Source organism: Python bivittatus, unplaced genomic scaffold (genome assembly GCF_059951505.1).
Source record: "Python bivittatus isolate LINGU-HERP-01145 unplaced genomic scaffold, Pbiv_v1 ctg000700_np1212, whole genome shotgun sequence".
NCBI classification, from domain to species: Eukaryota; Metazoa; Chordata; class Lepidosauria; order Squamata; family Pythonidae; genus Python; species Python bivittatus.
In genome coordinates this window covers 104,779,506-104,807,362 of record NW_028277098.1, presented here as the reverse complement: position 1 = coordinate 104,807,362, position 27,857 = coordinate 104,779,506, and the positions used below count along the sequence as shown (strand labels likewise).

The 27,857-nt window shown below is 55.9% G+C and overlaps 1 protein-coding gene across 1 annotated transcript in view; it reads left to right on the top strand.

Moving 5' to 3' along the window:
• CDH22 (cadherin 22) overlaps positions 1–27,857 on the top strand; it is a 79,964-nt gene that overhangs the window by 37,549 nt on the left and 14,558 nt on the right. Inside the window, exons 5-8 of the mRNA XM_088154457.1 lie at positions 6,859–7,026; positions 7,407–7,594; positions 7,833–8,086; positions 11,789–11,925. Of these exons, the coding sequence (XP_088010583.1) occupies positions 6,859–7,026; positions 7,407–7,594; positions 7,833–8,086; positions 11,789–11,925 (747 nt within the window). The remainder of the gene's footprint in view (positions 1–6,858; positions 7,027–7,406; positions 7,595–7,832; positions 8,087–11,788; positions 11,926–27,857) is intronic.

Below are 27,857 nucleotides of genomic sequence, written 5' to 3'. Positions count from 1 at the left end.
GAGGGGGCAGCGACCTGCGTCAGCGAGGCACGTGTGGGGCAAACGGGGAGCCAGGTGGGTTCTCCCTCTGCAAAGACTAACCGGAACAACCCAGCCAGAGATCCAGAAGGACCAGAGACCCGGTCAGGTCCCGCGGTGCCAACCATTGTCAGGAGGCATCAGTTGGCTGTCAAGGGGAGCATGGGGCAGACAGGGGGGCTGAGGCCTTTGGCCTGCCCCGAAGGGCTGCGAGGGGAGGAAGCGGGGCTGGGGAAGATGGAAAGGCGGCGTCTGCCGCCCGCCCTTTCCCTGAAGGCTATTCCCCCTTCCATCGGGTGCGTTTCTTCTCCCTCGGGGCAAAGGCCAGTGCGGTCTTGGGGCTCTTCAGCTGCTGCTGGAAATGAAGCCGGCTTAAGAGGCTGTCCTCCGGGAGTCCGCCTGGTCTCCAGCTGGCCGGATGTTCTGCCCCGATGTCCCGTTGCTCTCCTTTCGGGGCGGGTCTTTGGTTTCCACCTTGGAGGGAGCCCCCTTGGCCTGCTCCAGGGAGACCCAGCCCAGCAGGCCGCCCACACAGCCCCACTCGAGCTGGGCCCGGCCAGAAAGCGGCTGCAGAGCTAGAAAGGGCGGGGGCTGCTTTGTGGGGCGCCTGGAGTGGGCCTGGAAGGAGGCGGAGGGTCTTCTCCAGAAGCGGCTAGAGGGCCGTCCTTGTGCCAGGCGAGCGGGCTGTGTGGACAAGCTCTCCAGACGACCGAGTGGGGCTGCTCAGCCAGCCTCCCCCCAACTGCCTGAGCCAGTCCAGAGAAGCAGGATGCAGCCACCTCCAAAATGGTCTGGGGCTGTGGGGGTGCTCCAGCCCCTCTCCTCCCAAAGCCTTCCTGAGATGTTGGCCTTCACCTCCCAGAACTGCCAGGCCGCAGGGAACCTCTGGGTATCCCTGACCTGCACAGCTGGAGAGCAGAGGATTGGGAAAGGTGGTTCTGGGATCAGGCATCCCCAGGCTGGCACTTTCTGCTGATCAGGATGGGAGGCCATAGGGAGAGTGCAGGTGCAACTGGCTGGGTTGGAGACCCCCTCTTCCTCCCTCCCTCTCAGGTTGGGGTCTTGGGCTCTGGCGAGTGGGGCTGCTTCCTCCTGGCTGGGTCCTTCCCTTCCTACCTGCAGGCTCCTCCCCTCTGGGGGGGAGGGGTGAAGGAGAGCATCTCCTCCTCCTCCTCCTCCTTTTCTGACCCAACAGCCAAGCAGGAGGCTGTGCCTGAGCGAGCTCGGCCCCCCGGGGCCCTCCGGCCCCCGTGACACCACTGAGAGCATATCCCGCCATGCACCAGGCAGTGCCTTCCTAGGCTGGGAGCTTAAGGTTTAATTGCCCAGATCGGCAGCTTAACTTGCAGAGCCATCGTGATCATTAATGCTGTAAAAGGAGCCATAAAATCTGGCACATTCATTTTTTGTAATATATGATAATGAGAGCTGTTTGCGTTTCCTTTTTGACTTTGACCTGATTTCTCTTCTCTTGCGCATCCAGGGAGGCCCAAGGGGGCCTCAGCTGCAGCCTTGGCTGCAGAGCGCTCTCAGGGCCAGGATAGGGGGCAGGGGCACATTTGCAGAAGGCAGGAAAGTGGGGGTGTTGGGAGGGGGTCTGTGCACGTACGAGATCTGGGCAGTGTGCCTGAGGCTTCCTCCATCGCTGGCCATCCTTCCAGAGGTGTTCCTGACAAGGCCGGAGAGTGCTGGTCGTGGGCAGTGGTGGAGAGCTGCATCCCCCAGTCCAGTCTTTGGACCGATACAGGGTGGCCATGTTCTGAAGGGCCCTTGGAGGGGAGTCCTGCAAGACCTGGGCAGTGGGCGCACTAGTGGCCAGTCTTGTCTTGAAAAGAAGGGAGGGAGGGAGGGAGGGAGGGAGGGAGAGGCCACCTGCCTCTGGACAAAGCCTGCCTCATTCCAAGTTCCCAATTTGCTGACACAAATTGGAAACAGGTATCTAATGACCAGACCACTTGGGGTTTAGCGTCAGGCCACCCCAGACATGCAAAGGAGGTTGCCCCCACCCCAGTCTGGCTCTGGAACAGCCACGGAGTAGGTAGCGTCTCCTGGATGTACCTACGGATGGGACCGAGGAGAGAATACACCCGGTGCTCCAAGCCTTCTGGTCTCAGGCAGCCTCATGGGTTATGTGGCCAGTGCTTCCTGGACTTCAGAAGGTGGGAAGCAGTTGCCTTCGCCTGGTCGGGTCCCTTGTCCACATAGGCCAGGGCAACTGCTCTGGCTGGAAGAGCAGCTCTCAGCTGCAGGAGGAGCAGATCACCTTGTTGTTCTTGGCCTTTCTCAGGCCAGTGACACTGCGGGGAAGCAGCGTTGGTCCCTCCCTTCCTGAAAGAAAGACTCCAGCCAGCAGCAGTCCTAGAAGAAGCTGCCCTCCCCACTTTTCCTCCTCCACATCTTACTTAATTTAAACATTTCTACCCGCCACCCACCCACTAACCAGAGGGTTTTGAGGCGGTTGAAATTCATGTTGACTGTGGCTGCCTGGGGAGGAGACCAACCCCAGGTTTTGCAGGGCCTTGGTGAAAGAACACGATGCCAAGGTGGCCCCGGGGTCGCCGCCCGCGCTGCCCGGCGTTCACAGGCTCCCGAGGCTGCCCTTCTTTTGGCAGAGCGACTGGGACTGCCTGCCCCCGTCAGTTGCGGGAGATCCAGGCGAGTGTCAAAACGTGGCCATCTTTATTTCTATTTATTCTATTTGTACTTTATGGTGTATATTGTACGGTTTTTATTTTTATTGTGTTTAGAGTTCTTTTATTCCTACCATGGATGTTTTAGCCCATATCTGTTCTATGCAAGCTGCCAAGAGTATTTTTGGATTGCGGTGGCATAGAAATATGTTTAATAAATGAGTAAATCAATAAAAGGAAAATACCCCAGGGTCTGGGCATGCACATCTGCCTGTGCCAAGGACAGGAGGAAGATGCCAGGCTGGCTCTGAGGGAGAAAGGCGCGGCCAGGAGTCAGCGGGGAGGAGCATCCTCAGCAGGAGGGGCCTGCTGGAGTCTGGGCTTCCTTGTGCCCTGGAGCTGGTGGAGGACCGTCCCACCCCTCTGCCTGCTCCCTCTTCTTGACACGGCCGGGTCTGGGCACCGCAGTCTCCCTGGCCAAGCTCTGACGGTGGTGCCAAGGGTGCCCCTCTGGACCCGTCAGAGCTCGGATGCCCTGCTGTGCGTCTCTGGCCAAGGCATCCAGCCGCTCCCCCCGACCGCACTTCAACTTGCCGGCGACCATGAGGCAAAGCCGGCTTCCTGGCCAGCTCCTGCATGTCTGTCAAGCCTTCTGTTGTGGCCGCCTTCGGAACCGATGGGCTCCAGCGAGGGAGGCTGGTTCCTCGGGTCCTCTGCCTCCTGGGGCCTGTGAGGCCCAGCGGGTAGGCTGCCTGGCTGGCCAGGTGAGGCCTTCTTCATTGAGCGGCCGGCATTGACGGACTGATTTCAACTTACCTGGCCACAGCTCGGATCCTTTTCCCTTGCTTTTACTGAACATCCCTGAAGTGCCTCTTTTTGTTATTCTTAGCATCCTGCGCTGGGATCCTTTGCCTTCCCGACTGCAGCTCCACCTGTCTGCGTTCTTCTAGGCAACCTGGCCCTCCCGCCCCCTCCTCTGCACGTCCTTTCCCCAAACTCTCCCCATTTCTCTGGGGCGGCAGCTATTTATAGCCAGAGTTCATCAGGCGGATCTTCGTTTTGATCTCACGAGTTAGCAAGCAGCTGGTGCTTCTCTTAGCTGATAAAGGAACCGGCAGCAGAAGTATCGCCCAGGACAGACAGGCTTCCTCAGGGGTCCAGGCTACAGCCCAGAGAGAGGCAGAGCCCACTCCTCCTCCCTTCCCGAGGCTCAGCAAAGTGACCCTGAAGCATGCCCCCTCCCGTGCCTGGCACCCAGGGGCTGCCAGAGGGGTTCAGCATGTTGTGAGGACCCAGCCGCTGCCTCAGCAGTGGTGTGACAGGCCATCCCTTTAAATCGTGACAGGGTTTATTTGGACGTAGCATGTCATAGGAGCACCTCGGTTGTGTCTCGTGTGTCTGGGCTTTGGTCTCCGCCCTTTGTGAGGATCCAGCCATTGGGTGGGACTGTTGGCCTCCCTGTAGTCGTCCCTCAGCAAATCTAGCTGGTTGAAGTGTCCTGTTTCCCAAGGGTCAGTGCTGAAGAGGCCTGAGAAGAGGGAGTGGGAGCAAGGCTGGGCTGCTTCCATCCTGGCCAAGTGGCAGGGCTGGGGCACGGGGACCAGCTACTGGTGTTTAATACCCAGCAGTGGCACGGGTCTTAGTCCTGGGAAAGTCTGTGATTATTCTTAACAAAATCACAAAGTCTTTGAAAAGCGTAAAGATCCAAACAACAAAAGTTGAAAGATCTTCAGCATCAACGTTCTCCCTACCAAACAGTGGGAAGGAGACATATCAGAGGGAACCAGAAGCTTGGAAAAAGCAGGTGAGTCTTTAGCAACCAGCAGAAGTAAAACACTATAGATGACAGATGCCTCTCTGCTGGGAGAGAGTCCCTTGTTTGATAGCATTATCGTCTGTAAATGTGTCCGATCCCTTTGTAAGACCATACAACTTGCTGGATATCACTGCATCTTGTAGCAGCAAATTCCACAGTTCAGCTGCCTTGTGAAGAAAGGTTTCTTTCACCCACCTGGAATCTCCCAGCATCCAGGTTAAGAGAATCCTTGCATGGAGACCATCAGTGGGTTTATTTTCTTCTGAGTTTGTCAGGAAGGTTTAGAAGTTCGTCTCTTGTCACCACCATCTGCCACATCCTTGGATCCTCTTCCTTGGGGGAAGAAGAGCTCTGGCACCTTCTGCCACTGGCTGGCTGGAGTGCCTTGTCGCCGTCTTCCATTAGCAGGCCATTAACCCCTTCTGATCCAGTGCTCCAACCACCATCCTAGCACTTTTCCACTTCCTTTTATAGTTGGTTGTAATGTGCCAGTGAGATGCTTCTCAGTTGCTTTATTCCATTACTTTGCTGTGAAGCTGTGTTCACTGGGATCTCTGTGCTTCACAAACCTGGGGACTGCACCTGTGCAGAACACCTTGGGAACCTCCTAGGCTGGCAACACGGTTTGGTGGCAGCCCCACCTCAGTCGCAGCTAAACTGGCTCTGATCGAACCCATCCATACTTCTTGCTTTATCCACATTCCTTATTTTGCCAGGCCACTTCCAACTCTTCCCCCAAACCTCTTAGAGTGGCCCATCAGGACATCTCCTCCTGTCACAGGGATCCACCCGTCAGCCTGCCTATCCTGCTTGGTCTTAGGCGACCTCATGGTTCCTTTGCTCTGCTGAAGGACGGATGGATTCACTGAGGAGGTGCCATCCGGTCATTTTCGACTCCTGGTGACCACAGAGACAGATCTTCTCATGACTATCTGTCCCTAACCTCTTCTTCCAAGTCTCCCAGCAGCTGCTCTGCTAGGTCTGTCTTAGGGCCCGAAGGGTGTGGCCGAAGCTGTGCCGTGTCGCGTGCTTTGCCCATTTTGTGGGGGGTGCTGCGTTCTGGCTGGCTCTGGGACCCAGGGTGGAAGGACGGGAGCCTGAGGGGCGCACCCAGTTCTCCCTTTCTTTGGCCGAGACGCCTTTCCCTAGCAGCTTGCCCTCAGTCCTCCTGGTTTTTTGCCAGCTCCATGGCCCACTGTTCTCAAGTACAGTAACTTAGAGTGTCTGAAAGATGTTCCCGTTTGTTGTGACCAGAAATCATATTTCTCTGGTCCACGTGGGAGTTTTAAACTTGCCTGCAAGAGCAGCGTTTGGGCTCCTTGATTTGTTAGCCCAACATTTTGCTGCAGGAGGGGGAGCGTTTCTCCTGGAACAGCCGACTTGGCAATGGCCCCGTTTTAGGGCGTCTTAAAGGGACCCTGCTGCTCAGTTGCAGGAGTGCAGACTGGCCTCCTCGAGGCACCGAGCAGCATCTCCCCTTATTCCCCATGCAGCTTGTGCAGGCCCGTATCCCACAGCTGGTCTCCGTCCCACGCAAACCACACAAGGAGGGAGCAGAAACACTCACGTGCCACCCGTTATTTCGTTAAGCGCAGGCGAAAAGGCAGGGGCACCTATGGCTGCTGCGGGTAAAGCACTGGCAAGAATCCCTGATGCCCGGCTCTGGAGGCCTCCCTGCCTTTTTCCTGTCTTTTCTTTCTTCCCTAAGCCTTTGCTGTGGCCAGCGTCTCTCAGAAGAGAGCACGGGCTTATGTTCTCTCGCCCCGAGCTGGAACTACGAGGAGCGGGTTCAAGCTGGACGTCAGGAGGGGCTTCCCGGCTATATGATCTGTCGGCCATGAAGCAGCGGGCTTTCCTCTGCTACGGATCTGTCCTCGTTGGGATTGGGCATGTCTGTGCACGCTGCGTACTCCGTTCCCATGCGGACTTCCTGGCTCCCAGAAGGAGGGGCATCGCCCTATGGGGAGGTTCCCCCCCTTCCATTTGGGTCCAGGCTCCTTTGCAGGTGTCTTCCCTCCAAAGGAGCCCAGGAACTCAGTCCCCATTTGCTGCTTGGTTGGAAGCTCCCCCTGGACAGAGCTTAAGATGCCCTGAGCCCTCTGGCCAGCTGAGGAGCCCCGCAGGGTCCCCTGAGCAGAAGCTGCCAAACGAAGTGGCCCCAAGCCACCGTCCCAGAGCTCCCTGCCTCTTGCCCTCCTCCAGGGGTCCTGTCGCCCCCTCTCTGATCCTCCCGTCTTACGAGGGAAGCCGCCCGCCGTGGCTGCGTGGAGCTTCTGGGCAGGGGTGGGATTGCTTGGAAGGGGAGGGAGACCAGCAAGGAAGATGGTGGTGCAATGGGGGGGCGTCCATTTGCACAGGGCCCTCCTCTCAGAGACCCCCAATGGCCTCTTCCAGGGGTGATTCGGACGGCCGTGGCCAACCTGGACCGGGAGACCCAGGACCGCTATGAGGTGGTGGTCCGGGCCACAGATATGGCTGGGCAGCTGGGGGGCCTCTCTGGCTCCACAACCGTCACCATTGTCATCACTGATGTCAACGACAACCCTCCTCGCTTTCCACAGAGTAAGGGCTCTTGCCTGGGGCTTTGGGGGGTGGGGGTCGCGGTGGAGTGAGAATGATCACAGCAGGGCTGGGCTTGGGGACTGGAAATGGGCTGCTGGCCTGGATTGGGGGCCACAGGTCCAGAGGAGCCTCGCCGCCACAGGGCCTGGTCACTGTCACCCATGCAAAGCTTGGTGGGGGCTGGAGAGACTGAGCCATCGAGTGGTTCTGGGAGCTTAAACGGGGGAGGGGGCCTTTGAAGGCTGCAGGATGCCCCGTGCCATTCGCCCCTGATCTCCTTCCAAGAAAGGGCAAGGCGGGCTGCTTTTAGAGGCAGGAACAGCCCCCTTTTGTCTGTCGGAATTCAGCTCTTCCATCCTCTTGACCCCCCCACCCGCCAGAGATGTACCAGTTCAGCCTGGTGGAAACGGCCCCGGTGGGCACGCTGGTCGGGCGAGTGAAGGCAGAGGATGCAGATGTGGGTGAGAACACAGACATGGCCTATCAGATCAAGGACGAGGGGGCCCTGGGACCCTTCCAGGTGGCCACAGACAGCCGCACACAGGAAGCGCTGATCTCCTTGCAGAAGGTGAGTCCTGGACATCTTCCCTCCCCGGGAGGCCCACGGGACTGCTGCAGCGGAGTTTCCCTTGCCTTCTGTGGTGGACTGAATCCTTTGGGGAGGGGGCTACAGGGAAGGTTTTGGCTGGGGACGGATTTTCCCCTGCCCTGTGTATGCCCACTTTCTCAACGCAAGGCATCAGTCACGGGGGGGGGGGATAATAGGGGAGTGCAACCCCCGCCCATCCACTCGTTTCTTGTTTCAGCCTCTGAACTTCGAGGCCCAGGCTGTCCACACCGTGGTCTTGGAGGCCCTGAATAAGTTTGCTGACCCCCACTTTATGGACTTGGGCGCCTTCCGGGATCAGACCGTAGTGCTGGTCTCTGTGCTGGATGTGGATGAACCCCCCGAGTTCCAGGCCCCCAGTGGCCTGCTGGAGGTACAGGAAGATGCGCTGGTGGGCTCCCTGGTGGGCGTGGTCACCGCGATGGACCCCGATGCGGCCAGCAGACCTGTTCGGTAAATCAGACCATTCCTCCCTCTTGGAGAAGGGTACCTTGTGCAGGGAGGGAGGGATGTCCCACGTGCAGGACACGGGTCGGAGGACACACGATGTGGGCTTGAAAAGCTAGAGGCTTCAGGGCAGAGCAAAGCTGGCAAGATGGCCGGATATCATCCGCTGCAGGACTTGCTCCTTGTGGAGAACTCGGTGGGCGCACCCTTCGCCCGGGTGGCCTTTGGTTTATGTTCCTGTACCAACCTGGCTCCTTTGCTTACTTCGAGGTTCAGGGATGGGACACACCCAGAGAACCCGGGAGTCCAGTCGCCAGCCCTCCATGTCTTCCAGAACAACAGCCACCCCCAGGACCCTCTGGGCCAAAGTGGGAAACTGAGGCAGTTGGTCACAGATCCAGGGCCATGATAGACTCCCAAGGGTGGGGGGGGACTTCCTGTGGGATTCAGGCTCCATGGAAAGGGTGCCTTGTGGGGGTGTGTCAAGGACAACACAAGGCCAGACAAAGGGAAAGCTCTCTGGGGTGACTCTGCACAAGAGCTTCAAGACTTCAGATGTGCTCACCCAACATGCCGCCACTGACATCTCGGAGCCCAAAAGCTCAGGAAGCCCCAAGCTGGAGAAGCCTCTCTTAGGGTGATCTTGAGGGGGAGAGTAAAATCCCAGGGAGCCCCCCCCCCCGCTTCCCATACTGAAAAGACAGGACGTGTGGAAGGAAGTGGGAGCCTCTCCAAAGTCTTTGCTGCGGCTGCAGGAGAGCACGACCAGCGCTGTGTGGCCTCCGTGGCCATCCGGATCATCGGGACTGGGGCTCACAAAAGGAGTCTGTTGATAGAGAGGGACAGTCGTGCGAATAGAGCCGGGGCTGGAAAAATGGGCCTCCTGGTGTCAGGAGGTAGGAAGACAGGAAACACGGCCAGATGAGCGAATTCCACCTTATTGTAAGGTTACATTAACAGAGTCTTGCAAGCCTGAAAGTACCTCTCTCCCCACATCCCCTTTACAACCTAAGAAGATAGGGAGGGTCCCTTCTGAGCCGCTTGCCCCACCCAGGTCCTGCTGCGGGCTCAGCTGCCTCTTATCTGACCGTTCCCTTGGCTGCGTCCCTTTGCCCTGTCTCCCACGGACTGTTACACCTGGCCACAAAGAGAGCCCGACCTGCGGATCCTTGTCTCTGCAGGACTTAGCCCAGAAGCCAGTTGTGGGGGGGTCTTCTGAGCAGATTAAAATCAGGGAGCCCAGGGCCATCACCCCAAAAGACTGCCAAGGAAGCCCAGGGTTGCCACATTTCATCTTACGTCTCGAAATAAGGAGGTCGGTGAAACGGAGTCTCAAAGCGCAGAGCAAGGGTGGGGGGAGCTCGCAGACCCCTTGGCGGATGTTCAGTCTCCAGATGGTAAAAGCTCAGCTGAAACGTTTACTGCAGGTCAGGAAAGGTCTTATGGAGTGAAAAGTCGGCAGCCTGGTTAAAAAGCCATTTCAGGAAGAGGACAAGACAGGCGTCCCCAGGACAGGAAGGCAAGCCAGCCGCAAGGGTATCTGGCCTCCGCTGGGTGCTGGGGCCGTGGGGGAGTGGCCATTGCTGTCATGATGTCACGAGGGGCGGAGCTGAAATGAGTTTAGCATTTGTTTCTGGGAAGCGTTGTTGGGCATGGAATTAATCAAGAGCATTGGGACTTTTATTTATTTATTTTTGATGTGTATAGCCACCCATCTCGCATGTGTGACTCTGGGCAGTTCAAGTAATTAAACAACCAAGCAACGAAACTACTAAACAAAACACACATATCAGTAAAAACAATAACCCCATTAAAGCCAGATTCAAACCAAATTGAAACCATAGTACATAATAAGCAGGCAAGCCGTGCATCGGTCGGGGCAACCCTCTAGCGGGCTCCGAACCACAACCGGATCTGCAGAGCCGTGTCGTGAGAGCCTTTCGGGTGGGGGGTGATGTTCCCAAGCGGAAAAGGCCCCTCCTGGCTCCAGTCAGATGAAGCTCCGTAACAGGCGGGACCCCCAACGTGCCTCTCCTGCCAGACCTGAGGGGACCGTGAACGGAGAGCGGACGCGGCTGCTGCAGCGGGCGGCGTCTGGCCTCGCAAGCCTTTCGAGTTCCTTAAATACGACAACAGACAACGTGGGGATGGCGAGGGGCCAGGTGAGGAACTGGGGACAGATCAGAGCGTCTTGGGCTGTAGGCGTGAGGCGAGGCACAGCCCCTGCTGTGGGTCTTCCCTGGGTGTCTCCACTACTTGAGGGGTTCCTCTTTCTGCCAGTTGTCCGTCTCCTGACTGCCACAGCCTTTTTGTGGAATGGGGGGGATGCCAAAGGGAGAACGGCCTGGGGCCGCGGCTGGGAGGACCTCTGGGGAGCCCTGCCTCTCCCTCTGCGGCAGCCCCTCGCCCGCCCGCTGTGGCATGCAGGCGAGGAGGCTGGGACTGCAGGCCTCCAAGTGACTTTTCTGCCTCAGGAATGCATGGCTTCCGGCCATTCCTCCACCGGTCAGTGGCCCTGGGAGCCCTCGTGCCAAGGACGCAGACAGGCTGGGGGGTCCCAGAGGGCCCGCCCGGCCCAGCTCAGCCCAGCTGGCCTGTGGCCACTGCTCTGGAGGCTGCGTGAGCTTGACTTGCGTGGTGTCCCCCGCAAGCGCCTCGTGGCCGTGGCCAGGGACAGCGCTGGCTCTGGCCCTCTGGGCGGCTGGCAGGGCGCTCCGGCTGCCCTCTGGTATCTTCTGCTACTGCTGCCTGCTGCTTCTCTATTTCAAGGTCATTTGAATGCGCATCCCAGCCTGGGCCTTATTTCCGATGCCTTGGTTTGTAATGTCTGCAGATTTGACGAGTGCCCTCGCCACTCCTTCCTCCAAGTCATTAACTTTATTGCAGTGGCACTTTGGCAGCGCAGGAGGTACACAGACGCAGCCTCCCTGCCCGCTGGGTGCTACCAGGCTGGGGTAGGCATCCAAAGAGCCAGCAGTGCCAGCTGGAGCTCGGTGTGTGTATGTGGGGGGCAGCTCTTCCCCACATGCTGACCTTCAGCTGATGAAGTCTTGGCAGGCCAAGCATTGGCTGTTGCTCAGCAGAGAGCAGTGAAGCCAAGAAGACCCCCCCGCCCCAATTTGTGGGCTGCCTGCTTATCTTACCTCCCTTGTCAATGCCTGGGCTGAGACCCCCCCCTGCCTGTCCCTGGGACTCCGGCAGCCGCTGCTCTTTTGAGATGAACCTGTTCTCTCTGGGGCCACGGGAGGGGGGCGGGAGGGGAGACCTGTGGCCTGGGGGCCGGGCCTCTATCCCCTTCTGTGGCTTTCGCCTGGCCAGGCTGGAAAGGAGCATTCCTTCCAACTTGTCCTACCGCCTGGGACACTTTGCTGGGGCATGACCCTGGCCCCCCCGGCTTGTGCCTTCTCAAGGTGAGGAAGGCACTCAGGTGCATCCTGCTTTGGGCAGGGCAGCAGCCATGAGGCACACTGATGTGCAGGGTTGTGGGAAGGAGCCCGGGGATCCCCTGTGCCAGGCTGTTGGGCATGTCCTGGGTGCCAGGCATCTCGTGCAAAGTGCAGGTCTCTCTCAGACATGGCTTTCCTTTGGTCCTGCATCTGACACCCAGAGCGGCTGCCAAGCCTGGTGCTGCCCGGCCCTTCCTGCCTGGGAAGTTCTGCCCAGTCCTGGCAGCGCCTCTCATAGCCGCTCTTTCCTCTTGGTGCCCAGGTATGCCCTCGAACACCCCAGCGACACGGAGCAGATTTTTGATGTCGACCCCCAGACCGGGGCCATCCTGACCAGCCAGGCCTTGGACCGAGAGACTGCGGGCTGGCACAACATCACCGTCTTGGCCATGGAGGCTGGTGAGTTGGGCTGGAGGCGCCTGGGGGCAGGGTTGCATGGAGGGCCTCGGCAGGGGAGGTCTTGCTGGAGCCCCGCCTGGGGCCTGCGGAGCCCCGGTGTCACCCCCCGAGAGGGTAAACCGAGCACAACTGCCACTCAGGGCTCCTGTCAGTTGCCCGGCAGAAGGGCTATGGAGTGACTTTAGGAGCCCAGAAACCAAAGGGAGGGCTGGTCCCCACGAGCCTCCCTCCCCAGCTTCCAGGATGAGCAGCGCTGTCCTGATTTTGGGAGGGAGCAAGGAGGGGCTGCCTTTGAAAGGACCGGTGCTGAGGGACAAGCTGCAATAGATGCCAATGCCGTTCAGTAGGCCTTGCTTTCAGAATTAGCCCCCGCTGCGGCTCTACGTGGGATGCGTGCGCTTTGCCCTTTCCTCCCAAATTCCACCCCCTTGCTTCTGCTTTGCCTTCTTGTGCTTTCCAGAAAAGGCGCCTCAATGCTGCGGGAAAAGCAGCTGGGAGAATGGGTGTGCCCAGGGGTGGGGGGAGAGCCGAGCAGGAAAACTGGTGGAGGGAGGGGCCCACCACTCGCCTCCTGCCACTGCTCCCCCAAGGCGGCTGTCCAGTTTCTGTTTCTGGGTCTTGCGGAGGCACGGGGACTGCCCACCGCAAGGGCAGCTCTGGGGCGGCAGGGGATTCTCGTGGCCGCCCATTTTGGTGGCTTCCTGACGTGTTTGTCTGGCTTGGATAAAGGCTTTGCAGCTGCAGCACAAGCCAGCCTGGGTTAGTGCGTTGTTGTGTAGCCTGTTGTGTAGCCTGTTGTTGTGTAGCCTGTTGTGTTGGCTCAGTGTATTAACTCAGAAAGCACGTCGTATTGGTGCAGTCATTGTGATCAGTTGATCACCATGGCTAAACTCAGAGTGCAGAGCCCTTGAGAGCCTGTGCTAACTCCCAGGTTGGTCCTTGATCATTGTGTGAAGACCACCGTGGTTCAGCAATCCTTGCTCTTTTTGACGAGTGGGACTGGGTGGCTGTCATTCCCGAGGGCTTTTTGTCTTGCTTTCATTGATGTGAGTCGAGAGGAAACATTGATGCGTTCTGTTTGACTAGGGTTTTTGAGCCAGCTATGCATCCACCGAATTGTCATGCCATCTAGCTTCCACTTAATTAGCTTAGTAATCAATATGTCGTGGAGTACTCTGTCAAATGGTTACTGTTGAAATAAAGATATATTATGCCTGTAGCATTCCAGCAATCTATTTAGACAATCCATTCAAAAAATTAGGCAAGGTTAGTTTGGTAAGACTTGTTCCTGACAAAGCTACGCTGACTTTGGTGATTATCACATTGTCCTCAGGATAAATGTATTTTGGTGATTTTTAGAATTTTTATGAATGTTATGGTCTGAAGCTCCCTGGATCCTCCTTTATCTTCTCCTTCATCAAAGATAAAGAGATAATTTGCTCTCCTCCACTTATCTACCACTTAGTTCTTCTGAAATAGACCTTCAGCTTTCTTCAGTCCCATAGGATGCAGTTTATCTGGTTCTGGAGATTTGAACTTATTCACAGTAAATGGATATTCCCAGGCCGTCTTTCTGTCAGTCTTGAAAGTCAGTCCTGCCTCTCTCCACTCTGCTCTTCACAATTTCTTGCTGAAAAACTCTCCCTCATGTCAGAGAAGAGTGAGGCAAAACAGCAGCTCAGCATTTTCTTTATTACCTGTTAGCCTGTTGCCACCCTTGTAAAGCAGCTGATATACTGATTCTTTTCTTTTACCTTTATTTTGAAAAGACCTTTTTGTTATTCTTAGCATCTTCTGCCAACCTCGGCTCATTCTGAGCTTTCCTTCCCTCTGCAGTTCCAGGCTCCCTCGCTGTATTTCTCCTTTGTGATCTGCCCCTCTCTCCTTCTCCTGTCTGCGTCCTTTCTGGTCTTTTTATGCAGGCACAATGCCTTTTTCTACTCCACTTTTTAATTTCTCATTGGAATTATTTGCTATTGTCCTTTTAGTATCTCCTTGTTTAAGAACTTCCACCCATCTTGAGCCCCCTTTCCCCTTAGCTCCTCCTGCCATAGAGCTCCATTTATCTGAGTCTATTTAAAAATTATATTCTGAAATCCACATTAATTTCCCTTAAAATCAAGGATTCTAGCATTACATGATCAGCTTTCCTCAATGTTCCTTCAACTTCCCTTCCTTAATTAAGTCTTCCCGTTGATTGGTATCGAATCAGGACAGCTGGTCTTCTTGTGGCTTCTTCCACCTTCTGAAAGGGAAGGGAGTCAGCCAGATGTCAGGCATTTCCTGAAATGAAAGGACTGTTTGGTGGATTTTATCTCCCAGTAGATGTCAAGAAAATTAAGGTTCCCTACCACTCCTACTTCATGTCTCTTTGAAAGCTTCATCCACATCTTCTCCTTGGTCAGGTGGGCAGTAGTAGATGCTAATATTGCTTCTGTTTGTTCTTCACTTACTTTAACCTAGATAGATGACAAGACTGTGAACTTCATGAGCCAGTGCTTTTGTTAAATGTGTCATGTGGATAATAGGTCACATTTCAGCCACACCAGGATTCTTCTACAATGCACATTCTTATGTGAAGTCCTTTCTTCAGGGTTTTCATCCCAAAGCTTCATAGAACTCAGTTTCAAGTTCCCCGATCCAGTTTACCATGCTTCAGTGAAACCCATTTTTACCAGACCTTGTGGTAATAGCCCATCACCCCAATAATCCAGTCCATGGTTCCTGCAGCCCCATTTGCCTAGTGGACATTCTCTCATCGAAGTCTTTCTCTTCCGTGGATTGGGAGGACGGGTGAGAACTCCCCAGGAGCTTGACTTCCATTACTCAATCACCAAAGTCCATGGTTATATGGTGGTAGCTCTTCTTGGCGGTATCACTTGTCCCCATATGAATTAGTGAGAAGGTATCATGGTAAGTCCCAGGAGTTGCCCCAAGCCTTGCTCCTGGCACGCACCACCCTGCACATGCTGATGGATCCGGTTGCAGAAATGAATTGCCAGCTCGCAGGACTCTTCCGTTTATCTCCATGCAGGGGGCAGCCGCATCCTGCTGCTTCTGAAGGAGCCGCACTCGGGCCCCTCTTCTGCAGTGTCTCTTTTCCTCCTCTGAAGGCTCGGAGCCTGTTTCTTCTGAGTCTGAGGGGTACAAAACTTCTTGGACATAACTTGTTTAGTGTTGCCGTTCTCATCCACCGGGTTGCTCCTGTGACCCCAGTCTTTGCCGTCACCCACTCTCTTTCGTCCGGCTCCTTCTTTCAGCCACTGTGGTGGTGCTTTTTTCTTTGATTTGACAAATCTTCATCTTCTTGCATCACCTGAAGCATGAAGTCCAGTCCCTTAACTTTATTTTTCAAGGGTGGCTACAAATTTAATTTGCTATTGGTATATACCAGACTGATCTGAGGCACAAATATGCCACAAACATTATGGGTCATAACTGCAGGTCCTGTCCGTATGTGGAATCACGAAGGTGCCTTCAAGGTCATCCAGTCCAACCCTGTAGAGATGGCCTTGGAAAAACTAGACAGAGATGAAGGCTGGGAAGAGTTGAGTTAAACCCAGGAAACAGGGAAAGGCTGAGAAACTGACTTCACTCCTCCCTAGTTAGAGTATTTGGCGGTGGGGGGGCATTCAGTCAGGCCTTCAAGATTCTGTTACTATTGCCTGTATCAGTAAAATATACAAAACAAAAATATTTTGTTTCCTGGCCTGGCCTACCTCGAAGGGCTGACAAACCACCTGATCAATGATCCTTGTGGGGGAGTTGGGCGGTGATATAAATTTGATATATAAATAAATTAATGCAGATCTGCTAAAGCATTTGAAACAGTGGCTGACCAGCTTCTCTACGAAGACCTCCAGCAAAGGGGAACGTATGACTTTGCAGGCAGCCTGTTCCATTGACTGGCAACTAATACAGTTAGGAAATTCCTGCTGATGTCAAACTGAATCTGCTTCCTTACAGTGTCATCCCATCGATTTTGGTCCTGCTGTCCCAAGGACAGAAAATGAGTCTGCCCCCTCCCCTCTGTGGCAGTCCTTTAGCTGCTGGAGGCCTGCCCGCGTCTCCCTGGGTTCTTTAGTTGCTTCTCACAGGCCTTGCTTTCCAGACCATCTTCGCCATCTTGGCAGCCCTCCTTTGAAGTGGCCCTTTTTAGACTGCAGGGCCCAGGGCCACACGTGGCATTGCAGGGGGCCTGACCGAGGTAGAGCCGGGCAATTACTTCCCGTGATCTGGACTCCTTGCTCCTGTTAATGCATCCCAAGTAGGAGCTGCCTTCTCAGCAGCTGCATCTGCTGCTGGTCCCCGTTTGCCGTGTCCTCTGCTAGGACGCCCGGGCCCCTTTCTCCCGCCAGGCCAGGTCTCCCCCATCCCGTATTTTTGTCTTTCATTCCTTCCTTTCCAGATGTGGGACTGTGTGTTTCCCCCTTCTAAAGTCCATCCTCTGAAGTCCATCCTCTTCCTTTGACCCCACCAGTCGAGATCTTTCTGAATCTTCCCTAACCCGCCGGTCACTCCTATTACTTTTGTGCCATCTGCCGATTGACCCTCGCCCCCTCCACCCCTTTCTCGGCCTTAGTGAAAGAGGCTGACCAGCGCAGGGCCCAGGACAGACCCCTGTGGCACTACTCTCCAAGCGGATGGGCAACCATTTAGGGGTGCTCCCGGGGTGCAGCCATTCAGCCAGTTAGGAATCCATCTAATGGCTGCATCGTTAGCCCATTTTGGTAAGGAGGAGATGATAAGAGACCTTGTTGAATGCTTTGCTGAAGTCAAGGAACTGTCAGCCATTTCAGGCAGGCTGAATAAGAAACAGCCACCGCACAATTTCCAGGAATGCTGTTTTGTTGTTGTATATTAGCATAATCTTGAAACCCTGCCCGAGTTTCTCTCTCCCCATCTTATACTACACAAAGTCAAGGTGGGGTAATTCTGAGTTTCTTCCTCATGCTTGCTTCTGTCTCTGGACTGTGTCATCTCTTGTCCAGGCCCCTCCTTAAAAGCTCTTATCCCTTCCCCGAGAGGAGGTCTGGAGTCCGCTACAGGAACGCTCTACACGCAGCGTGCCCCTGATCTATTAAGCTGGTAACTCTTCTCCAAAAAGGAGGTAAGGCTAATGCGGCAGTTTGTCTGGGGCAAACCAAAACCCTTGCTGACTCTTGTTAATTGTTGCCTTCGACACCAAGTGCTCATAAAGATAATGTTTCATAATCTTCTTGAAGAGCTTGCCTGTGGATGCATGACGATTATGTTCATGCTTGTTTCTTAAGATGTCAGCCATAGAAAGCATTTATTTCTTTGTATTTCAGGCTCTCAGGTACACTACTGATTTAGAGGGAAAAACTGGTAAGGAGTGCCCCTTAAACTCCGCTGGCAGACCTGTTTACTGGCTCTGTGAACCCACTCGCTGGAACGAGGCGCCTTATATCCTTCCTACAGTGGAGGCCTTGGTGCTCTCCAAGCTTGGTGGTCCGTTTGCAGATGTTTCATTATCCAACGAGGTAGCATTATCAGTGCACCGGTGTGGTAAAGAAATGTCTGCGAGCAACCCACCAAGCTCAGAGAGCACCAAGAACTCCGCAGTTCAACCCTGAGCTACAGAGATGCTCTTCTGTTGAAACCTTCCTCTAGTCTCTGCTTACTCGGCAGGAAGCACGAGGGGCCTTCAGCAATTCTCACAAAACTCGCCCCTCCTTGCAATCAGCAATTGCTCTCACCCCTCTCGGCTGAGTTCACAGTTCTGCCGGACACAGGCTTCTCCTCTCTTCCTGGTCCCTTCCTCCGGGTGAGATCCACCCTGTTCTGGGCTAAAGACTCCAGTGCCGAAGCATTGCTATAAAGCCTCAGATGTAATTTCAGAATGGGTTACTCTCAGCCAGAGGGACACAAAACTGGAGTCCGCATCTAAAGATCACAAGCCAAACCAGGCTTAGACAGGCTTCAGGCAGGTTCAGGAGAAAAGGGTCATCCACGGTGGAGCCAGAGGGGGTCCTTGGGCTTCTTCAGCTGGGGCTCCTGGGCTGCAGTGTCTCCCCTTTGTCCCCAAAGCATCCTCCCCAAGAGCAGATACTTGCTGCTTCTCCACCTCCCGACATTCAGCCTGAGGCTGCTCAGAGTTCAGGACCGCAGAGAGCTCCTCCGGTCGCAGGTCTGTGCAGGGGCTCTGGAAGAGTCGCCCTTTGCTGACCCGGGGACAATGCATCCCTCTTCTGCCAGCCAAGACTCCCTCCTTGCAGCCTTTCCGAGCGTGCTCCCTTGCCCGTCTCTGCACCTCCAGGGCCCAGGGCAGCCACGGACGTGTTTGCATGAGCAACAACCCCCCCTCTTCCCCCCCTCTCCAGCAGAGGCTGAGCGGTGCCACCCCTGCCGGATCCCTCCCCCTCACTGCCTCCCCAAAGAGGAAGCCCACCGGCTTTGCTCTTCCCAACTTCAAACAAAGGCAGAGGAAACAAAGGCCGCCCGGTTGGTGGTTGGTCCGCGGTGGCTGCTGCCACTGCCTTTGAAGCCGCCGCCTCTGCCTCCTTCAGCTGGCTGGCACGCGGATTCCTGGCAGGCGCTTCCTCTCCTTCGGGGCTCAGCTGTGCCAGCGGAAGGGGCAGGTGCGGGCGCAGGATTTTGCTGAATACGTAAGTGCAGCCAAAGCAGGTAAAAGGAGGATGCTCATCTGCGTGGGGCAGCCACGGGGATGGCAGAGATGGGAAGGGGGGAGGGGCAGCCCCACACCGGCTGGAGGGGAGGGGGGGAGGCGCTGCACCCCACCCTCAGGCCTTGACCCAGCGCACTGTGGTTGGCCGTTGCTCCTTGCCTGGGCTCTGGTGAAAGTGGTCCAGATCCCCAGCAAAGCCTCCACACCTCCTGGCCCCTCCCCCCCCGCCAACCCTGCTGCGCCTGGCCTCCATGCTTCCTCAAGAGCTTTCCACAGCCGCCTGTGCATTGGCAGAACACCTGGCCTGCCTGCCATTGCTCCTCTGGGCAGTACCCCTCCTGTGCCTCGATTGCCCCCATGCTCCCCTCCAGCAAAAGGGTGCAAAGGAGTTTACTCGCCCGGGTGCTGTCCAGACAGGGGGAAAAGGCTGCCTCAAGGCTGCCTCCCTCCTGGGCACTGGCCTTGGCAGGTCCCTGGAGGCCGTCCAGTCCTCCCCCTGCCCCCATAGCAGACCAGTGTCCACATGAGCATGGCTGGGGAGGGGAGCCCCGCCTCTCTCTGGGTCGCAGGTTCCGCTCTCAAACTACTCCCACCATTGGGAAGCTTTTCCGCTGGGATCTGCCTTCCTGCGAGATCCACCCTGCGCTCAGGATGGCTAGAGTAGCTCTTGAGCTTCTTCTGGCAAAGCTCTCGCGGGTCTTCAAAGAGGGCTTCTGCGTCCCCTTGGCCATCTTTTCTTGGGGACATGCCCGGCTCCTCCGGTCTCTCCTCCGAAGGCACCGCTTTCGCCGTCTCTGCCTTTCTGTCCCACTTTCTCCTCAGTCAAGAGGAGTGGTCTGACCAATGCAGAATAGAGTGATTATCACCTGTGACTTAGAAATTACGCTTCCATGGATGCCAGCTAAAATTGCATTTGCCTTTTTTGAAGCTGCATCACACCACTGGCCCATATTCATTTTGCTTTGCACTCTTTCAAGATTATTTCATTTGCTTTTTGTTTCCATCCTAAGTTAAGAACTTCTCTTGTCTCTGTGAAACTCCTCTGGGTTAATTTCTGCCCATTTCTGGCAGAAAGAGATGAAGGCAACCTCAGGGGGGACTCTTGCCAAAACATTTTGTGCTGTGCTGAGGTGCAAGTGGGAAAGGGTTTAAATTCTGCCGGAAGCATTTTTGTCCTTGCTGCTCGGAGAAGGCTCTGCTCATTGTTGGGAATGAAAAGAAGCAGCCCAGCTGTTCTGGAAGGAGGAGGGGAGACTCTGGGTCTGCCTTGCAGAAGCAGAAAATGTGCCCCCTCTGCTCCAAAACCCTCTGGGTCTTGCCCTGATCTGAGGCCAGAGCATCTTCCTTCGCCACAGCTCTCCCTGCTTAGAAATAACTTAAGGCGGAAGTGGGTGATTGTAGAGGCCGCCGAGCCGGGTCACGCGGGCGACTGCCATGAGGTCTAGGAGCATGCCTTGTCAAGTCTGGGAAGCGGTGTGCTGGGTGCAAGTGACTGAAATGCAGGCTCGTCATCAGTGGCAATTGCTTGTGCAAGTTATCACTGGCAAAAAAGTCAACGGGATGCATTAAAGCTGTTGGGGGAGGGGCAGCAGGCATGGGGGCCCCTGCTTGTCACGGCGTGTCTGGTGGGCACACAGCCCCTCTCCTTCAAGCTTCAGCTGGCCAGCAGGTCCGAGCCAAGCAAGCAGTCGGGCTTCCAGGCGGGCAGCTGCTGAGCAGCCTGTCAAGCAGCGTTAGTGCCCGGGCAGGCAGCTCGCGGCTCTCCTGTGTCAGGAAGATCTGACTCATCCATTTTAACTGTCCAGACGCTCCTGCCACTGACATTATCCTTAACGTTTTGTAATCATGAAATATTAATGGCGGATATTGAATTTAAAGTGCAATTTATGTCTGAATCCTCGGCTGGAAAGGGCAGCTGCAAAGGTAAATCTGCAGAGTGGATTGCCTGGTGGGGGCAGGGGGGTTCGGCCCCCGGTAGCTGGCAAGGAGGACTGGGGAGAGGGGCCGGTTCCTGCATCGAGGCAGGATCTGTCTGCTGCCGCACACCAAAGCCCTGCGTGTCTGCCCAGGTCGGGAGCTTCCCTGCGCCCCCTCCGGGGGGGACGTGCTTCGGCCCCTTTTAAGGCCCCAGGCAGGAGCAGCCGCTGACAGGCAGGAACCAGGAGCCACCCGACTGACGGCCACAGGGAGCCCCATCCTCCCCCCATTCTGGTGGCGGCAAATGCCGTGGCTTCGCTTTGGGCGGGGGCCATGCCCGGCCCCTGCCTTTCTCCCCAGCCCAATTTTGGAGCGGGGGCTGAACCTGCTCAGGGATTGGGCGCCCCAGCGTGGGGGCAGCTGCTGGGCTGCCGTGGGTCCTGTCCGCCCCGCCATGGTGATTTTTGGCACCGGGATGTGGCCGTGGCCGTGGCCGTGGCCAGCCAGCAGGACATGGGCCCGCTCAGCAGATCCCAGCTGAGGCTTGCGCAGATCCATCTTCATCTCGCACACAAGCTGTTTGCCTTCCTCGGCTGAGGGCTGAGACCCCTTCCTGTTTCCTTCAGCGCTCACGGAGAGCGACGGGCCTCGGCCGCTGGGAACGGAGATGATGAATCTGCTGCCAGGGACCGGCTTTAATCAGAGCTGCGCGTTTGGACCGCTGTCTAATTACCCTCTGGCCCGCCCCCCCCCAGAAGGCTTGGGGCCTGGAGAGGGAAGGGGGAGCAGACGTGCCCGCGGGATGGTCCCGCAGCCACGGCACCTGCGAAGATGAGCACCAGGGAGGGCCACAGGGCACCTGGGCAGGGTCTCCCTCCCTGAGCCCTCCTCGCCCGACCCAGCCGGAAGCACCCGCGGCTTTGGGGAAGCAGGCAGGGGTCTCGGCTGCCTTGCCCGCCTTCTTTTTCTCACAGCCATGCGCACATTAGCTGGTCCTGGTCGGCTGGTTTCGGGGCTGTCTGCCTCGTGAGACTCGCTGAGCCTCTTAGTTGGCCATCTGGGCAGAGGTCTTCCTGCGCTGGGGGCTCGGCACTTGGGGCAGGACACTGCTCTGTGCCTGCTGCAGCCCCCTCCTACCTAGCTGGGCTTCTGGAAATGGCCCCATGGCTCCCCTTGGTGGGACCTCCCGAGTTCAGATGCACCTGCTGCCTCCAAATGGATACCCCCCCCCAATTTGTGGGAGCAGCTCAGCTTGTGGGAGAGCCTGCTGCTCCTTGGCTTCCAGGGCAAGGGCCCATCTCCCCAGGTGCCCTCAGCCCCTGCCCAAGGAGGGAGCCCACCAGGCTGGGCCCTGTATCTGGCGGGGAGGAGAGCCCTTGTCCCTCTTCCCCCCTTGTGTTTCCACCAACTTGCTCCCCCCCAGGCCAGCATCCCTCTCTTAGACAGCTGGTCCTCCCACCACCAGTCCAGATCTGCCCCCCCCAGCCAGGCTGGCTGCTGAGGAGCAACACCCTGGATTTCCGGAGGTGGCTGATCAGGGCTGGGGTGTGCCTGCTCTGCGAAGCACGGTTGCTCTGCACAGCAGCCAGGTGAAAAGGGGCGCTGTGGGGCAGGCCTTTCATGCCCTGTCCCACCTGAGGGCATCTCCCTTTCCTCCCCCTCTGACATCTGCAAAAGAGCCCCCCTTCTGTGGGGAGCAACTTCCTGGCTCAGCGCCTGCAAGGCCAGAAACGGAGGAGGCCTCTCCTCTCCATGGGGCCCTTCTGGAGGGACCGGCAGGTGCTGAGCCCCCCCCCCCCCACTCCCCAATGGCATCCTCAGATTAATGGATTCGAACTCCAGGAGGAAATGCAGAAAAACGGCGTGTTTAATTTTAATTTAGGAAACTATTTAGGTAGCAGCCTCGTTTCCTTGCTACTGTCAATCACGTTTTCTCAAGGCTGACATCAATTAGTTTAAAAATATTGAATGTAATTTTGCCTGACACAACATATTGCAGCCTCTGCAAAATATAATTTATTTTAGAAGAAGAAATAATTAAACTAATTTGCATGTCAGTCAGCCAAGCTGGGACGCTAGGGAGGGGAGCTGCTGGCAGAGGTGATGGATCCGCTCCCCCGCCCCCCAGCCACTGCGGGGCAGAGCCCTTCAGTGGCGTCACACCTGGGCACCCACCCAGCGGCAGCAGCTCGGCCAGAGTCGAGAACCCAGCAGGAGTTGGGTCCAGTTGTGGAAGATGAAGCTGAGCAGGGCAGCGTGCCGGAGGTGGCCAGAGAGCACCGGGGGGGGGCGGGGGGAGCAGGGGTGGTTGAGAATGGAAGTGCAAGTCTCCCTATACAGTAAAACATTTAAGCCAGCAATCCAAACATTTTTAAAACCATGTTATTTTTATTTATTTATTTATAAATTTGTGGGGCTGCCCATCTCGCACAAGGTGACTCTGGGCGGCATACAATAAAACCATTTTTCTGGTGCCAAGTTAAATTCTGCCCCTCCTCCTTAGCTAAGGCAGTTTAAAATCAGAAAGTGGTTAAAGTCGTAGGATGAAGTAAGAAGTCTCCCTCTTCCTTGCCAAAGGCCTGGGCGAGGGACCAGGCCTTCCCAGCTCTTCTAAACAACACTGGCGGGGGGGGCATCTGGATCTCGGGGGGGGGCTCCTTCCAGAGGGCAGGCGCTGTGACAGAGAAGGCACACTTCTGAGGTCCCAATAGATGACATTGTTTAATCGAAGGAATCCAGAGCGCGCCAATCCCGCAAGATCAAAACAGCTGGGCAGATACAATGGGAGACAGGCAGTCCTTCAGAAAACCGGGCCCTGTGCCGTGCAGCGCTTTGTAGGTAGTGGCCAGCATGCTAAATAGCGCCCCGAAGCAAACTGTCAACCAGTGCCGCTCGCAAAGCAGAGGTGTTACATGGGCATACCGAGGCGTGCCCATCACTGTCTACACCACTGCATTCTAGACTAGTTGAAGCTTCCAGGTGGTCTTCAAGGGCAGCCCCACGTAGAGCATATTGCAGTAGTCAAGCTGTGTGGTGTCTAGGGCACAAGCGATTGTCTGAAAGGCCCCCCAGTCTAGGAGAGGGTGCAACCGGTGCACCAGCTGAAGTTGTGCAAAGGCCTTCCTGGCCACAGCTGACACCTGCTCTTCAAGCAGGAACTGCGAGTCCAGGAAGATTGCACACCAATCTTGAAGGGGAAGTGCTACTCCTTCTGGGCAGCCTCTCGGTCTTAGGATTGAGTTGGAGATGGTTCTTCCCCATCCAAACCCACACAGCCTCCAGGCACTGGCGCAGAACTTCAGCTGCCTCGCTTGGCTGGCCCAGGGCTGAGAGATGTAACTGAAGGGACCTCCTCGCCCAGCAGCTTCATGCAGATGTTAGACAGGAGGGGAGAAAGTACCGAGCCCCGCAGCACCCCACAAAGTGGACCTCTCCCCTCCCCGTTAACACCGACTGGGGGAGGGAGGATAATTAGCACAGCACTCTGCCACCCACTCCCAACTCCCGGAGCCGGCTCAGAAGGATACCCTGGTCAGCGCTATCAAAAGCTTCTGAGCGACCAAGGAGCACAAGGATGGGTGCACCACCACCACCCCAGCTCCACCACAGGTCGCCCACAAGTGCAACCGAGGCTGTCTAAACTACTAAATCCCAGCCTGAAAGCCGACTGAAGCAGGTCTAGATCACCTGTTTAACCATCTCCGGGGTTTTCCTCAGCTGCAGACCAACCACCTTCTCAACAACCTTCCCCAGAAAGGGGAGGTTGGAGACAGGTCGATGGTTACCCAAGACCGTTGGGTCCAGGGACAGCCTCTTGAGGAGGGGGCCTACCACAGCCTCTTTCAAGCCTGGGGGCACCACCCCTCCTTCAGAGAGGCTGGCAGCACGGCCTGCACACAGCCGCGGATCGCCTCCCTGGCCAATTTTCCCACCCAGGAGGGGCCCGGATCCAGTAACCAGGTCCTCCCACCTCAAATGGTTAACAGGTCTTCCCAAGTTGTTCTCCCCAATGGGCAGGTTCGCTCTTGGCTATTTTCTTTGGCTTCTGTACTGCTGACTTCAGCTTTAAAGCTGCAATGCTCGTGGTTGCATTTGAGGAACCCCCTGGGCAGGTTGCTTTCTTTGCTAAGCGGCTTCTCGGTAGACATTGAGAAATAGACCAACTCAATCCCATTATCTGGCAAGCGCTAGTTGGGAGTTCTCTTTGGAAAAAGCCTGTCTCAATGGCTCAGGAGCAAGATTGGCTCAAACTAAGCTTCTTTGCCGTTGGGGGAATGCAGCAAAATGCCACCCTGCATGGTCACCCAGCACCTGGGATGGGTGCGCCCTTGAGGGCAAGACCCTCAAAGCGTGCCAAGTGCCTCCTGAGCTCCGTGTGCCCTTTGGAGAACCCCATCTCCCCATGGTGCCTGTGCTGGTCACCCCCAGCCCTCCTTGTCCATTGTGAGATGAGGGGATAAAATGGGGGGTGGGATGCCAAAGGGGCACGGTGTGCAGTTTGTCTTTTCCTACTCTGACTTGCTGCTTGCAGAGAGCCAAGGTTTCTTAGCTGAGGCCTTCCATGTTAGATATGGAAGGGGAGCATGTTTTCCAAGGGGTGGGGGTTGCAACCTGCCATTGCCAAAGTCTCGTCAGGAGGAAGAGGGAGGGTTTGGTCCCACTTGAAAAGACTGTTGGGGTGGAGAAGGGAATGCACAACCTTTCAGGGGCAAACTGCTCCCATTATTTCCATCCTTAAAAAGCCTTCAGATCAGCTGCTGAAATACAGCGGTAAAATAGCCATATTTTGGCAGCATCATTTTGGCCTATTCTAGGGAGAGCGTTGGAACTTTTAGGGCTGGGAATAGAAGCTTCCCAGAGCCAGCCAGCCAGCCTGCCTGCCTGCCTGCCTGCCTTCCTCTCTAAGTGTTTTGCCAGCAAAACTGGCCCTTCTTGGTACTGAATTTCAGCAGTGGATTCTTGGGGGGCACCTTGAGCCTCGTTTTCCAGGGGAGCTTAGTGACCTGGCTGCGGAGGACGGGGCATGGCTCAACCGAAGACAGAGAGCTCAGTTCCAGCTGCAAGCGCTGGAGGAGGGGGCGGGGGGTGGCCTGTTAGAAGCCACCTTTTGCTCATTAGCTCCCAAGTCGGATGACCCAGATATAAAGCCAATTAAGTGAACATCAGCTGAAAACAGGAAGAGATGTTAACACTGAAGGAACCTCTGGAAAGTCAACCCCTTTCCTCCCGCCTGGGGAGTTTACGAGATCTGAGCCATTGGCCAAACATAATAATAATTGGAGGCAAAGAAGAGCCTTTCCTTGGGGGTGCCTTGTGGCCAAGATTGGGGGGCTCAGAAAGGAAGCCTAGATGTGTGGGAGGTGTGGAAGTCATGGCAGGACAAGGCTGGCATTTCTGGATAGTTCCTGGCGACCCCTTGATCCCAGGGAGAATTGAGGTGGATCTCCCTAGATCCCGCCGTCTTGCAGAAACAGCAGCAATCAAGAACCTGGTGGTGCCTTTAAGGGCCCCCTAGCTTGGAGCAGCTGAAGGTGCCGTGATGCAGATCAGACTGTGTGGAGGGTCCACACGTGTGCCGAAACCCAGGTTAGTGTCACATGCCATGGCCAAAGAAATGAAGTGTATTTCAGCTCAGAGGGATACCTTGGTTTGCGCCACATGAAAGGTAATGGCAGAGACCCTGGACAGGTTGAACCACAAAGTACTCAATTATTACCCAGCGTATAGTTAATCTGTGGAATTTATTACCCCAGGACTTGGTGATGGATGCCAGCTTGGATGGCTTTGAAAGGGGAGGAGAGATCTGTCAAGGGTCGTTAGTCTTAAAGCCCCTGGGTTGCTGAGACTGGGCACAGTCTCCTTCAGGGAGGGGTCTCTGTCCCCTGCTGGCAGTTGCTTTCCAGGGGAGAGAAGGAATGCCAACTAGGAGGGGCACTGGCCTGCCCCCCTGGGCTCATTTTAGCCTAGTGTATTTCTGCAAACCAAGGCACTGTGCTTGATAGACGTTCCCTGATCAAGGGGAGGATTGTAAACATTGAGATTCAACGAAGATGATGACTTTGAGTAAACTTTCTCCAACCAGCTCAGTCAAGGCTCCGCCATTTTTTAAAAGAGGCATTTGTTTAAAGCCAGGGTCCTGCCCTCTCTGGATCTCCAGGTCTTCTGCACAGAGGCCCTAGGGGCCTCCTGAGAAAAGGGGGCTGTTCTAGCCCAGCGGCTGCTTCAGGAGCGGCCCAGAAAAATAGGTCAGTGAGCTGGGGCAGTTGGGAGTGCACCACCCTCCTCCTGGAACCTTGGTCTTTGGGATGGGCCATGCCCTTCATGAATGCGCCCGCAACCTGCCCTCTGCATGTTCTCACTAGCCACCAAGGTTGACTGACAGCTTGATTGAGCAGATTTTCATACTGCCGCAACCGGACGATGGTACAGAGAAGTATAGAATGTGCACGGTGTAATTCAGAACAGCATACAGTTCAAATCAGCAGGCAGCCTTAACCTAGCCCAGGAGCAACAGCCACAGATCTCCTGTGGCATCTCCTTGATTAAGTCCCAAATCCCTGACCATCTGCTTCTGGAGGGCCAACAGCGTTGGGGCAACTCTGACTTCTGGGAGAAGGCTGCTCTCTTGGCTGCGCCCCCCAAATGTACAGTAGTGGGGGATTTCTTCCAGTTTTCCTGGGGTATTCATATCAGAGAGATTGATTCTGGTTGAAGGAGGCGGTCCTGAAGGCACAGAGGGCTTCCTGGGCCAGAATGAGCCTGTCAATGGCAGCCCGCTGCTCCTGGCAGCCAATGCAGGGCCTGTGGCAGAGCCATAACATGTTGGTCTTCTTTAGAACGGGCCACACCCCCATGCAAAGTAATCAGAAGTCCCCCCCATAATGTAGTTTTGAATGGAATGGAGCCCGCCTGCTCTTCACTGGGAGGGCTGTTCCGCTCGGGGTGCTGTTTTGTGGACGAGCCACCTAATGGGGGTGGGGGTGGGGGTGGGGAGTGGGCTCCATCTGTTCTGCTCTGCCCTAGTCCCTCTTGGCACCCTTTGGGGAAGATCCCAGGGTGACAGTGGTACTTTCTCTCCATTTACAATGTCTGTACTGTACCCTGCTGTATTCCTGATATGGCTTTTGGTGGCTTACAGAAAAACAATGAACTATGAAATCAATAAAACAGCTAAAATTAGTAACCCTCCATTGGTGCTCCTGGGACAACGGCAACAACTGCAACTGCTATGGAATGATACCTTCTTCACGGACTCCCTGGGGCACCCACCAAGTCCCTCAGTGTTGCAAAGGGAAGGGGTGCAGTGGAGAGGAATTGCCCCCAGCAGCCCCTGGACACCTTCACTAATCAGCAGGACCTCAAGCCT